General features: G+C 46.0%; 1 protein-coding gene and 1 long non-coding RNA gene across 2 annotated transcripts; both read right to left on the minus strand.

The window, feature by feature from the left end:
- Nucleotides 1-549: 549 nt before the first annotated feature.
- On the minus strand, nt 550-1,121 carry LOC127139608 (uncharacterized). The gene is made up of 3 exons (XR_007809857.1): nt 999-1,121; nt 716-823; nt 550-576 (listed from the first exon to the last, which is right to left on the minus strand). It is a non-coding gene; the product is annotated as an uncharacterized LOC127139608 (long non-coding RNA).
- LOC127139609 (V-set domain-containing T-cell activation inhibitor 1-like) lies at nt 1,076-9,303 on the minus strand. The gene is made up of 3 exons (XM_051067655.1): nt 7,345-9,303; nt 2,114-2,452; nt 1,076-1,338 (listed from the first exon to the last, which is right to left on the minus strand). Exons 1-3 carry the CDS (start codon nt 7,379-7,381, stop codon nt 1,076-1,078), a joined length of 639 nt encoding a protein of 212 aa, XP_050923612.1. The 5' UTR covers nt 7,382-9,303.
- Between the last annotated feature and the right edge of the window lie 4,387 nt (nt 9,304-13,690).

Below are 13,690 nucleotides of genomic sequence, written 5' to 3' on the forward strand. Positions count from 1 at the left end.
TCTCTCTGGTCACAGCCGTTGTGATTCACGTGGATCGTTGTGGTCTTGGACTGACAGAACTTCCAGACGACTGTGACGTCCTCAGGAAGGTGAACTCTGCTTTGACACGGCAGCTGGACAGACTCCACCCCCCCCTCCACCTCCACCTGTTGGACTGAGAGGACAACAGACCGTCACACTGCAGCAGAGGTAGTGATCTATAATGACCTCTAACCTCTGACCTGTCTCTGCGGTACTGACCTCTGACCTGCAGCTGAACTACTTTCTGTATCAGGATGTGTTTGTGTCTGCGGACGGAGCAGACGTAGGTCCCTCTCTGTCAGATAACTGGGGTCAGTCAGGGTCAGACTGAGGTCTCCAGTTCTCAGAGGGTTTTTCTTCATCTGCGTTCGGTTCTGGTAAAATTCATCCTGTTTGTCTGGACGGTCACGTCCATCCTGATGAACATGGACCGTCATGGTTTTTAGGTTCACAGCACCTCCACTCCACTGTGGCGTCCCTCGGCAGACACGCGATGGTGTGTAAGGAAGCAGGACAGACTCCGCCCCTCCTCCACCTCCACCACCACCTTAGAGACTGAGAGAAAACAAAGAGCTCAGGTGAACAGACAGCAGGTAAACTCATGGTGACAGGACCAGGACTGGTTTTAACACGGCACAGAGTCAAACCTGCTGAGACCTGATCTGTAGAGGAGACACACACACAGAAAACTTACCTCTGATGACATAGAACCAGAAATACACAGCCAGACCAACAACAACAACAGCAACCAGACCCAGAAGAACCAGGAGAACAGTGGCTTCAGTTGGGAACGTGTACGGTTCTGTGGCAAACACACACATCAACAACAAGCATCTTTAGAAGAAGTGACTGACCAGTACGACTGCAACTATTGATCACTGTCATTATCAGTTCATTGCTGATTATTAGCTGGATTCATTCATTCTGACTGATGAATCCACTTCTGTTGGACTTCCACGTTTCACTGCTACACTGACCTTTGACCTGCAGCTGAACGTTTGTCAGTCTGGGTTCCTCTCCAACTGGTCTGATGGTGCAGGTGTAGTTTCCACTGTCAGAGAGGCGGGGTTTCCTCAGAGTGAGGCTGAGGTTTCCAGTTTCCCGCAGCGTCAGTCTTCATCCATGTTCGGTCTCTGTAACGCTGGTTCTGGTCTCTAAGGTCATCACCTTCCTCCGTCCACTGGTGGACGGTTGTAGGATTGAGATCGAAGCAGCTCCACATCACTGTGGTGTCCTCAGGTACAAAAGGGATCTGACAGGGCAGCAGGACTGACTCCGCCCCCTCATACACCTCCACAGTGAAGGCATGCTGGGAAACTGAGGACACAGAGACACAAACATCAATCAGCTGAGTCCTAGTGTCCACAGGGAGAACTGCAGGTCACATGACCCACAGGGACGCTGCTGCTGAAAAACTGTTTCCACTGTTCAAGTGTTTGTTGCTTCTGTAAATCACTGCATTTATTGTCTTTATGTCTGAAACAGATCAACAGGATCAGATTCACAGGAAGCTGCAGAAACTCAGATGTTCCCGTTATCAGAGAAAAAACTCCCAGAACTTCAGAGAAAACACAACTCAGCAACATCCTGACAGGAGTTCAGGACGACCTCTCCTCAGTGACAGCCTCACAGGATAAAGTTAGCACACATGTTGCTAGGAGCAGGCAGAGGTCAGAGGTCAGAGTGGTAACAGCTGATCAGAGTTAAAGAGCAGCTGGAGGGAGATAAACCACAGGAGAATATCAGGCAGGAACATCAGTGATGGAGTCACGTTCAGGAGACGCAGGAGAAGAAGCCAAACACAGACACAGGGACTCATTTTAACAAAGGAACAATGTTTCCTGACAGAGCAGCAGGTAAAGGAACAAGTCCAGCAACAAAAACCCTCAGAGGAGCAGGAAAGGTCCAAAACACAAACGTCAAATAAAACCCAGGAGAAAACAGGAGCACAGAACCTCACAACCCTCAGTCCACTGCCAGTTAAAGAGAGGAGAGACAACATAAAACAGGAAGTAGAAGTCAGTAGGAGGACAGGTCATGACAGACGGCTGCAGGTAGGCAGGGAGCTGTTACAGTGGGTGTTGTTGCTGACCTTTGACCTGCAGCTGAACGTCTGCCAGTCTCCGCTCATTTCCAAACGCTGTGATGGTGCAGGTGTAGGTGCCGCTGTCAGAGAGGCGGGGTTTCCTCAGAGTGAGGCTGAGGTCTCCAGTCCTCAGAGCGTCAGTCTTCACTGATGTTCGGTCTCTGTAACGCTGGTTCTGGTCTCTAAGGATCTCACCTCTCTGGTTTCTCTGGTGGACGGTTGAAGGACGGAGATCGAAGCGGCTCCACATCACTGTGGGGAACCCAGGAACAGAGGAGATCTGACAGGACAGCAGGACTGACTCCGCCCCCTCATACACCTCCACAGTGAAGGCATGCTGGGAAACTGAGGACACAGAGACACAAACATCAATCAGCTGAGTCCTAGTGTCCACAGGGAGAACTGCAGGTCACATGACCTCCTCAGTCTGTAGACTTGTTATAAAGAGTCGACTGTTCAACACCTGGTTACTGAACTTTAGTCACTTTGGTGAGTTTCACTTTAAAACAGTAAAATTAACTAAAAACGACCGAGTCGAGTTTCTGATTTGGTTGGGTCAGTGCTTCACAAACACAACCAGACTTAAACATGAAGCTGGAGGAACATGAACAAGCTGCAGGGATTTAATGCTGAAGAACAGACCTGAGGACAGTCTGACTGAACAGTCTTCAGAGGAAATCTGTGTCCAGTTGAACCTGGAGAGCAGGGGTGTCAAACTCAACTGCACAGGGGCCAAAATTCAAAACACAGTTTAGGTCGGGGGCCGAACAGGATAAACATTTATTGAACACTAAAACTAAATGTTTTTGAACATGAATATGAATAAAAACAGACAGGAATATTATTCCTATATAAATCAACTTAAACTTTAAATAACTTAAAATATTTTGCTCTCCATGAAAATATATCCTGTCAAAATTATACAAGTTAGAAATATGAACATGCTGCAGAAAACACCTGAAAAAAGAAAGAAAAATTGTGACAGTGCTTGTGCTTTAAGTAAAGGTTAAAATAACAAATCAAACATTTGAATTTCTTTGCTTTTATGTCATTTTGTCAGAGCTGGATGCTTGGCATCTTTTTTTGGCAACAAGTTCTTTTATGTTTGGTGTGAGGTCCTGGGTTGTGGAGATTCTCAGGATGGACTGCAGGTGCTTATCAGTGTGTGCTGTTTTGTTAGTCTTCATCACTGAGAAGAGCTTCTCACACAGATATGTGCTACCAAACGCACAAGGTTCGAGCCGCATGTAGACGGAGCTGGGGCATTGTTGCGGGAATGGAGTGAATAAAGTGTGCGGGCCCTGCAGTGTCCCGTTACACTGCAGCTCAGTCAGCTCCATCTGAATCTGCACAGGTGCAGTTTTAAGGGTCGACGGCAAATGGGTTGCGAAGTCTTTTTCTGTGCTTCAAAGTCACCAAAGCTCAGTTTATCAGCAAAGAGCGCGTTTGGGAACACCGTTGTGCCGACTTGGTTCAACATTACTTGGCAACAGGGAAAGTGAGGCAAGTTGCACTGGTGCATTTGTGTCTCCCATAAAAGCAGCTTCAGTTGAAATGCCTTCACTGCGTCATACATGTCAGCGGTCACGCGGTCACGTCCCTGGAGCTGGAGGTTTAAGGCGTTCAGATGAGCTGTTATGTCAGACAGAAACGCCAACTCGCATTTCCACTTTTCATCCCGCAAAACGGTGGAGTCTTTGTCATGGTCCATCTTCAGGACTTTGCCACATAGTGCTTCCTGGTGTATGATGCAGTGATATGCTGTACTCACCAGTACTCACCAGTACAGTTCTCCTCCTGCATCTTTACTCGCATCCTTCCCACTAGTCCACTTTTTTCACTGCACACAGCCGGTGCTCCATCAGTTCTAAGTCCAGGGGCAGTTTCATGTCGGTTACACTTTGACATACGTCTTCAAAAATGTCTTTTCCAGTCGTTGTCCCGTGCATCGATTTAATGTCCAATATTTCCTCTGTAACGCGCAAAGTGGAGTCCACTCCGCGGATGAAGATGGCTAGCTGTGCGGTGTCAGTCATGTCAGTACTTAGAGATTTTGCACGGGTAAAAAACGTCTGCTGAAATGTCAGATTGTTCTTTAACTCTTCTACTTTGTGTATCTTCAGCCCTGCATTCAGGTCTTTCAGGTCATCCTGATGTTTTGTCTCATAGCGCCGTCTTAGATTCAATTCTTTAATTACAGCCACATTAGCTCCACAAATGAGACACACGTGTTTACCGGCAATGTCAGTGAACATATACTCAGCCTGCCGTCGGTTTCGAAAGGTTCTGTTTTCAGAATCAACTTTTCTCTCCGGCATTGTGAGGGGCTAGCTTCGCAACGACTTGCAGCAACAGAAGCTAGACTTGATTGACGCGGGAAGCTTTCGGCAAGGCAACTGAAGCGCTGCATTATGGGATCTGTAGTTTATTGTCTTATCAGTGCTTCATATCGCCGGGCCATTAATGACAATAATATAAAATGATCTCGCGGGCCGGATATTATTGCACGCCGGGCCGGATGTGGCCCTCTAAATAAAGCCTTTCTGGCCCTCACTGATACCTTTGGGTTCACAGTCTGTACATGAACCTACTCACTGTGGTGGTAACACTCTAGACCTGATTCTGTCCCGTGGGATTGAGGTGTCTGATCTGACCATCTCTCCTGTCACATCTGTTATCTCTGATCAAATATATCTTCCATCAGACACATAGGTCCCACAACTTTAACTGTTCTTAGTGAGCAACTACCAGAGGTCCTGGCCCCTTTTACTGCAGCAATAGGTTCTGTTGAAAACTGTACCAGGGATTTGAATACAACCTTGTCTAGTCGCCTTGATTCAGTTGCACCTCTCACCACTAAAGTTAAACAGCCAAAGAGGTCCACTCCCTGGTTCACAGACGACACAGTGCTCTGAAGCAGAAGCTCTGTATCTCCAGTGGCACCAGGGTGTTCTGGAATATAAGCGTGCACTGTCTACTGCCAGAGCAGCATATTTTTCAAACTTAATCAATAGCAATAAACATAATCCTAGATTTCTTTTTGACACTGTAGCTAAACTCACTAAAAAGCAGCAGGCTCCTAGCTGCTCACCCTTTACTGCTCATGAGTTTCAGAATTTTTTCTGCAGTAAAATTGATGAGATTAGATTAAAAATCAGTTCAGTTTCTCCAGCCTCTCCTGAGAACCGGCTGTCCATCATACTGAGTCTCAGAGAGTTTCTGCTCTGATGAACTTTGACACTGTATGTCTTGATTCATTATCTAAGATAGTACTAGCTTCTAAACCCACCACTTGCCTTTTTGACCCTTTACCGGGTAAACTTTCCAAAGATCTCTGGCCAGTCCTGGGCCCTGCAGTGCTGAATATTGTGAATCTATCGTTGACGACTGGCACTGTTCCTTCTAGCTTTAAAACAGCTGTGGTTAAACCTTTACTTAAGAAACCACACCTTGATCCTGGGTCTTTAGGTAACTATTGGCCTGTCTCAAATCTCCCATTCTTCTCTAAAATACTAGAAAAAGTGGTGTATCAGCAGCTTTCAGCTCATTTAGCTGATAATAATCTATTTGAACCGTATCAGTCTGCTTTTAGGGCCTTTCACTCTACTGAAACAGCACTTGCTAAAGTAGTAAATGATCTGCTACTCTCTCTAGATTCAGATTCCACCTCTATGCTCATATTACTTGATCTTAGTGCAGCCTTTGATACTGTAGACCACCGTATACTCATGGACCGACTGGAAAATAGATTTGGAATCTCTGGCCTGGCCCTCAGCTGGTTAAAATCTTACTTATCTGACAGAACTCAGTGTGTCTCTTGTAATAACACTGTATCAGCCTTCTCTGATGTGAAATATGGAGTACCCCAGGGTTCTGTTCTTGGCCCCCTGCTTTTCTCTCTTTATATTTCTCCTCTTGGCCAAATTATTTGGAGTCATGGAATTAATTTTCACTGTTATGCTGATGATACCCAGCTATATGTGCCTATAAAGGCTGATAATGCATCTCAAATTAGGGAATTAGAGATCTGCTTGTCATCTGTTAAAAGCTGGATGTCTCAAAACTTCCTGCTTCTTAATTCAGACAAAACTGAAATGCTGGTTATTGGCCCAGCACGATATAGACACCAGTTCGATCATGTAACTATATCCCTTGACAGCTGTGTTATCTCTCAAAGTACAACAGCCAAAAATCTGGGTGTCACACTTGATCCTGATCCCCAGAGTTAAAAAGAAGTCAGCAGGCTGCAGGGCCTTCTCCTATCAGGCCCCCTTCCTCTGGAACAACCTCCCTAGTGATATTAGACAGGCTGACTCAGTTGAGGCCTTTAAATCCAAACTAAAAACTCATCTTTATGCCTTAACTTTTAACTAGCACATTATTCTGGTTCCTATTTCAGGATACCATTTTTCCCTTGGCGGGTTGGGTCAGTCTCAATGCATCAGTTAAGATTAATAGTTAGTAAATGTTGTCCATGATGTCCTGCCGACGAGATTACTATTAACTGTCTTAATATCACTGCATCACTTTAACTGTGTGTTCTTCCCTCAAGCACATTACTGCCCAGGCTGTGCTTCTCTCTCTCTCTCTGCTACTGTCTCTCACTGCAGGGTTCTGCCTCCAGAGCTGGAGAGTCTCCTGCTGCTCCCATGATCCAGCTCAACCCATGATGCAACAATAATTAAACATTTACTAGTGTTATTGATAGTGTTAGTGCTATTAATGTACCACTGTTTGTCATTATTATTCCTTTAGTTCCTTCCATTCATCTAGCAATTGAGACCTTGAACTCATCAGGACAATGTTTACTGAGGTATTAAATCAAGACAGAAGGAGGCCATTTTCTCATAGACCTTAATGTAAACCACATGTGTCGCCCCCTGCTGGCCCCTGATAGGTCTCGCTCACTTCCGGGTCACACGCCTTGCATCAAATCAAAAACATAAAAATCATAAAAACGATTCGTTATCCGTTTTTTCATTTTAGTTCTGGAAACAAATGTTTTTAAAAAACGAGTCATTATTTAGTTTTTTTTTTTGTTGTAGTTTTATTTTGAAAAACGAATGATACACAGATTTGTCTGAGCTCCTCTCTCCTCTCCTGCCTTTAACATGTTTGTTGGTAGAAAACATCGTCATGGATCAGTTCCAGAGGATGAAATGAAGGTTAAAGCAGAAAGACTAAAGAGCTGCTGCAGTGTTGGATCAGTCAGATCAGAGGGACCAAGGTTTTCTTACCGTGCAGGAGGATCACAAACACCACCAACATCTTCATCTTCCTGGAAGAAACTCCAACAAAGTCCCCTTCAATCAGCTTCTTACTGAACTGACTAAGGCTTCAAAAACACCGTTTTCACCATTTCTGTTCACAGACACTTGTGACTTCTCTTCCTCTTCAGAGGAAACTTTAGTTTCTCTTTCATTAGTTTCCGGTGACGCAGCTGTTTGACTGTAGAGTAAATGGCTGAGCAGCTTCACTCATCTTCATGTGTTTTCTGACTCTTCATCCTGTTAAAGTGCCTGTTAACTGTCTCAGGAGGAGGGACTAACACTCAGAGCACAGACAGGACTGATTATTTTCACCAGTGAATTATTGACTTTAACCACCTGAACTCTTTATTTCTATATGTGAGACGTGCAGTTTGACACGTCAGTTTAGTTTCTGTTCCCTTCAGAAAGCAGGAAGCTGTTGTGGTCAGGTGGGAACTGCAGATGAACACTCTCTGACACAAAGTGTAACCTTCCACTGTCTGTGCAGAGCAGAGTGTTGTTTTATTGCCTACAACAGATTGAGCAACGCAGAAGCAGAAAAGAGCAAAGTTCAGACTGTGTGTGGGGGGGCGGGGGTTATCCTGTATGAGCATCAGACACAGATAACTGCTCTTTATCAGCCTTTATCAGACCTCATGAATTAGACCGATTATCGCCCGGGCCGATAATGCGTCAAAATGCTGAATATCGGCATCGGCCTTTTTTAATCCTCCGGCCGATAAGAGATCAATGTAAAACTGGGTTATTCTGGCTCTGATGCAGCCTCTCTGTCTGCAGTCACTACCTGTCTCCAGCATTGTCCCGCCCACAGCTCCGTCTGATTGGTTACACAGAGCTCACACACACAGCAGAGAGGAGGAAAAGCTTTGCAGAGTGGAGAAGCTCCGGAGAGCAGAGATATGTTTGGAAGGTGAGTTAAGGCAGCAGACTCTCCCAAACTGTAATAAACATCCCAGTCCTCTACAACTCACAGCTACTAGTAACATTACTGTGAGTCTAATAACGTCACATAAACACAGGCAGCAGCTCTGCTCGCTCACAGTCCCTCCAGACTGTTAATCACTTGAAACAAGGTTGCTGATAATATCGATAGGGAAACAGTCCGTGATAGTAGAAGTATGTGTGTGTGAGAGAGAGAGTAAAATTCAGTTAGTTTTATTGCAGGGAAGCACAATGAAGAATAGTGTGTGTGTGTGTGTGTGTGTGTGTGTGTGTGTAGGCCACATGAGAAGCTGCAGAAACTGACAGCAAAGCACCGTCTGTCTGAGAGAAAACTGTAGGGCAATAATGGCTGTTTAACTACCAAGTTATTTTACTTGACCTTTTCCTGTGTTGACTGAGAGATCCCAAGCAGCAGGAAATGACACATTGTTAGATTTACATCAGAAAATCAACTACAGGCTTCCCAAATGCTGTAATAAATTAAGCATGATGAGCTGAGCATTTGTCAGCATGTGGCCCTGCTTTTAACTCTCTCTCCTTTTTCAAACCCTTATTGCAGATGGACAGTTTAAAAGTATTAACTTAAACCAACACCAGGGAAGGCAGTCTGTAATACATGCATTGAAGGTGTCAGCATGGGAGCAACAACAGCAAAAACCAAAAACACTTCAAACCTGTGGTCCCATCTTAGGATTCATCACCCTGAGTTGTATGAAACAGCACAGAAGAAATGTGAATCTGAATCTCATCGGGTTGAGGCAACTTCATCTCAGCCAACAACAGAGGACGTTTCAGAAACAAAGAACGTGGACAAACTCAGATGACAGGTCGAATGGACAAACTAGTCATAGAGATGATCACTGACAACCAGCCGTTCACGGTCTCTGATGGTTTCCTCAGGAAAACCAATCTGGACAGGAAGCTGCTGCTGGCCTTCTACCACTCCTCTGTGGAGAGTGTACTAACACACTGTCTGAGTGTGGTACAGGCTCTACAGCTGAGGACAGGAAGGCTGTGCAGAGGGTCATCAACACCGCCCAGAAAGTCATCAGCTGCCCTCTGCCCTCCCTGGAGAACAGATCCAGATCCTGCTGCCTCAGGAAAACCAGGGCCATCACAGGAGACCCCTCACACCCCGCCCACCACCTGTTTGACCTGCTGCCCTCTGGACGACGCTTCAGGTCAATCAAGTTTGTATTTCTTATTGTATATACTTTCTTCCATAGTGCACTGTTTGTCTTCGGGGAGCACCCACAGTTTTGTTGTACTTAACTGCACAGTGACAATAAAAGCCTATTCTATTCTATTCTATTGTTCCTGTTGGTAACAGAAGCTGGAGGAACATGAACAAGCTGCAGGGATTTAATGCTGAAGAACAGACCTGAGGACAGTCTGACTGAACAGTCTTCTACATCCAGGATGACTTCATACAACAAACACATGCTGCCTTTAACATGTTTGTTGGTAGAAAACATCGTCATGGATCAGTTCCAGAGGATGAAATGAAGGTTAAAGCAGAAAGACTAAAGAGCTGCTGCAGTGTTGGATCAGTCAGATCAGAGGGACCAAGGTTTTCTTACCGTGCAGGAGGATCACAAACACCACCAACATCTTCATCTTCCTGGAAGAAACTCCAACAAAGTCCCCTTCAATCAGCTTCTTACTGAACTGACTAAGGCTTCAAAACCTCCTTCAGGACTTCAGTTCACAGCCACTGCTCACTGTCCTCCTCCTGATAATCTACTGACGCTCAGAGGAAACTTTAGTTTCTCTTCCAGCTGCAGGGAAGCTTTTTATTGACGACAGGATCAGAGTTCAGGTTTCACAGCTTTACACAGACAAACAGAGGTGTGGAGGTGAAGCTGACGGAGGGAGGAGGGGCGAGCAATGCTGTGACATCACGCAGGTGTGAAACGGGAGGAGACGTGACAGAGACGGACGACAGAACAGACTCCAGATCAGCTCAGGTGTTAGAACAGAGGACGTTGACCTGGACACAAAGAGCCTGAGGCAGCTGAGACACACACACATTTCCAGCTCATACTCCACTTCAACTGTCGTCCTACCAATCACTCATGACAATAACATGTACACAACAACACACTCACATCACACTGACACTGTCAACACATCAGTCTGAGATCACGTCTGATTCTAGTCTCATTTCTGGAACAGATGAAACTCCACATTCACTCACATTCAGTCTTTGTGATTGTCAAGTCCAACAGGGTTTTCCCCTGTGGACAGAGTCAGACTGTGTGTCCATGACAACAGGTCTGGATCTAAACTTCATCTGAAGACCAGAGAAAACTCCACAAGGAGAAAGTCAGTGACTGTGACACAGTCTCTGAAATCCCTCTAAGAGCCATTAAAGCCTGGATCTGTTAGAACCAGTGCTTCATGATGCTCCACACACTTTGTGATCATCTGTGTGAACTGACCTTTGACCTCATGTCAGCGTTTCCACTTCAGTCAGCTCTGATCAGCTGCTGTCAAGTGAAAACTGTCAGAGTTCAGAGTCTGTTAGACCGCCTCTCTGGGATCAAGTCCAGATCACCTCAGACCTCTTCTGAGGAAAGAGGAGGAGCTTCAGTTTCCTCCTTCCTCAGACCTGTTGGTCCAGTTCTTATCAACATGAATCAGCCTCAGGAGCTGTTCATTCATGCAGACTCTCTGTTCCCTCTCAGTGTGTTTGGTTAGATCAGATCAGATAAACTTTATTTATCCCACTTGTGGGAAATTTCCATGTTACAGCAGCAAGAGACAAGAGTCTCTGTAATAAACAGAAATGTGCAGTTTATAGTAATATAGGAAAATGGTGATAATCAGTGAGGTAGATGAAGAAGTATGTGCAAATAAAGTGAGCAGAAAGTGGAGTCCACAGTTCCAGGTTTATTGTGGGTCAGTCTGGTGTTGTACAGTCTGATGGCTGTTGGAATAAATGACCTGAGGTAGCGCTCCTTCTTGTTCTGTGGATGCAGCAGTCTGTTGCTGAAGGAGCTGCTCAGGTCTCCCACAGTCTCATGCAGGGGGTGGGAGGGGTTGTCCATGATGGATGTCAGCTTGGCCAACATCCTCCTCTCACCCACCTCCTCAATGGAGTCCAGAGTCCAGTCCAGGACAGAGCCAGCCTGTCTGACCAGCTCATTCAGTCTCTTCCTGTCTCTCTCTGAGGATCCACTGCTCCAGCAGACCACTGCATACAAGATGGCAGAGGCCACCACAGAGTCATAAAAGGTCCTCAGCAGTGACCTGCACTCTGAAGGACCTCAGTCTTCTCAGCAGGTGGAGACGACTCTGGCCCTTCTTGTACAGGGCGTTGGTGTTGTGAGACCAGTCCAGTTTATTGTTGATGTAAACACCCAGGTATTTGTGCTCCTCCACGATCTTAATGTCCAAACCCTGGATGTTCACCAGTGCAGTGAGAAGTGACTTCCTGCTGAAGTCGATCACCACCTCCTTCGTCTTGCTGGGGTTGATGTGCAGGTTGTTCATTACACACCAGTCGACTCCCTCTGCTCCAGATCGTTCCCCTGAGACACACCCAACAATGGCTGTGTGGTCAGAGAACTTCTGGAGGTGCCAACTGTCTGTGTTGTGTCTGAAGTCTGATGTGTACAGGGTGAAGAGGAAGGGGGACAGTACTGTACCCTGCGGGGCCCCCGTGCTGCAGACCACCACATCAGACACACAGTCTGTTGGTGAGGTAGTCGGTGGTCCAAGCAGCCATGTTACAGTCCACTCCAGCTCCTTCCAGCTTCCCCCTGAGCAGAGATGGTTGGATGGTGTTGAATCCACTGGAGAAGTTGAAGAAGGTGACCCTCACAGTGCTCGCAGTGTTCTCCAGGTGTGAAAGGCATCTGTGCAGCAGGTAGATGACAGCGTCTTCCACACCAATGCCAGGTCTGTAGGCAAACTGCAGGGGATCCATCACATCACTCACCAGGTGTTGGAGGTGGCTCAGGACGATCCTCTCCATTGTCTTCATCAGGTGGGAGGTTAGGACTACTGGCCTGAAGTGTTCTGGCTCACTGGGATGTGCAGTCTTTGGAACTGGGACCACGCAGGATGTTTTCCACAGGTTGAACACATCATTTCATCCTCAGCTCTGATTGGACAGGTATTTTCTCCTGTTGCTGCTTCAATGACTCACAAAGTGAATCATTTATCCACCGATGTGTTTTTCAGTTCTGGTTCCACTTCCAGGTTTGATCACAGTGAATATGAAGCTCTTTCCTTCAGTTTGAAGAGTTGTTACAGAGGTGGAGAGAACAGCTCAGCTTCAAACAGCTGTGCTTCTGTTTCAACATGGAGTCACTTCAGATAGTCCAGAATGCTGTGTCCAGAACTTTCACTAACTCAGCAAAGATTGACCACGAGTCCAGTTTCAGCCTCCCTTCATCAGCTCACATCAGATCAGACTTTAAGGTGTTTCTAATGACTGTCTGATCTTAAACCTTATATTCCATCCTGTGCTCTGAGCTGTCAGAGTGCAGGACTCCTGTCTGTCCCCAGAGTTAAGAAGAAGTCAGCAGGCCATAGGACCTTTTCCTATCAGGCCTCCTTCCTCTGGAACAACCTCCCTACAGACATTAGACTGTCTGACTCTGCTGAGGCCTTTAAATCCAAACCTCAAACTCATCTCTACACCTTCACTTTCAGTCAGCACCTTATTCTCATCAGGCTTCTACCTGTTACTGTTCTACCATCAGCAGGTCGGCTCAGTCTCAATGAACCAACTCAACTCAGGATTTAGTCAAATCCATGTTGTCCTGCTGATGAGATCACTGCAAACTGAAAACCACTGCATCACTCTGACTCTGTTTCCTCCCTCAACAACATCAGTCTCTCTCTCTCTCTCTCTCTCTCTCTCCATCGTTCTTTCTTGTAGGTTTTTCATCTCTCTCTCCTCTTCAGGTATTTCTGCCTCTGGAGCTGTAGAGTCTGATCTGTGATGACGTGCCTCCTGCTGCTCCTACGATCCTGCTCAGCACCTGAACATGTACCTCTTACCATCTTAGCTCTGGTTCTGCTCCAGGTTTCTGCCTCTTAGAGGAAGTTTTTTCTCTCCACTGTCGACCAGTGCTGCTCATGGTGGAACTGTTGGTTCTCTCTGTAAATAACAGACAGAGTTCAGTCTAGACCTGCTCTGTATGAACACTGTTCTGAGCTAACGTCTGTACAGATAAAAACTGAGCTTCATGTCTCATATTCAGCATCGTTTCAAAGTTACAGCTAAAACTCATGGTGACTGATCACATGTCTGTACAGGAAATAAAACATCATCATTCAGCCTCTTCTTTAAAGTGGAAACACAACAACAACACTGAGGACTTTTCTTTTTAACACACCACAAACACTTTTCCACATC

This window comes from Lates calcarifer, unplaced genomic scaffold, assembly GCF_001640805.2.
Source record: "Lates calcarifer isolate ASB-BC8 unplaced genomic scaffold, TLL_Latcal_v3 _unitig_1840_quiver_1175, whole genome shotgun sequence".
Classification (NCBI taxonomy): Eukaryota; Metazoa; Chordata; class Actinopteri; family Centropomidae; genus Lates; species Lates calcarifer.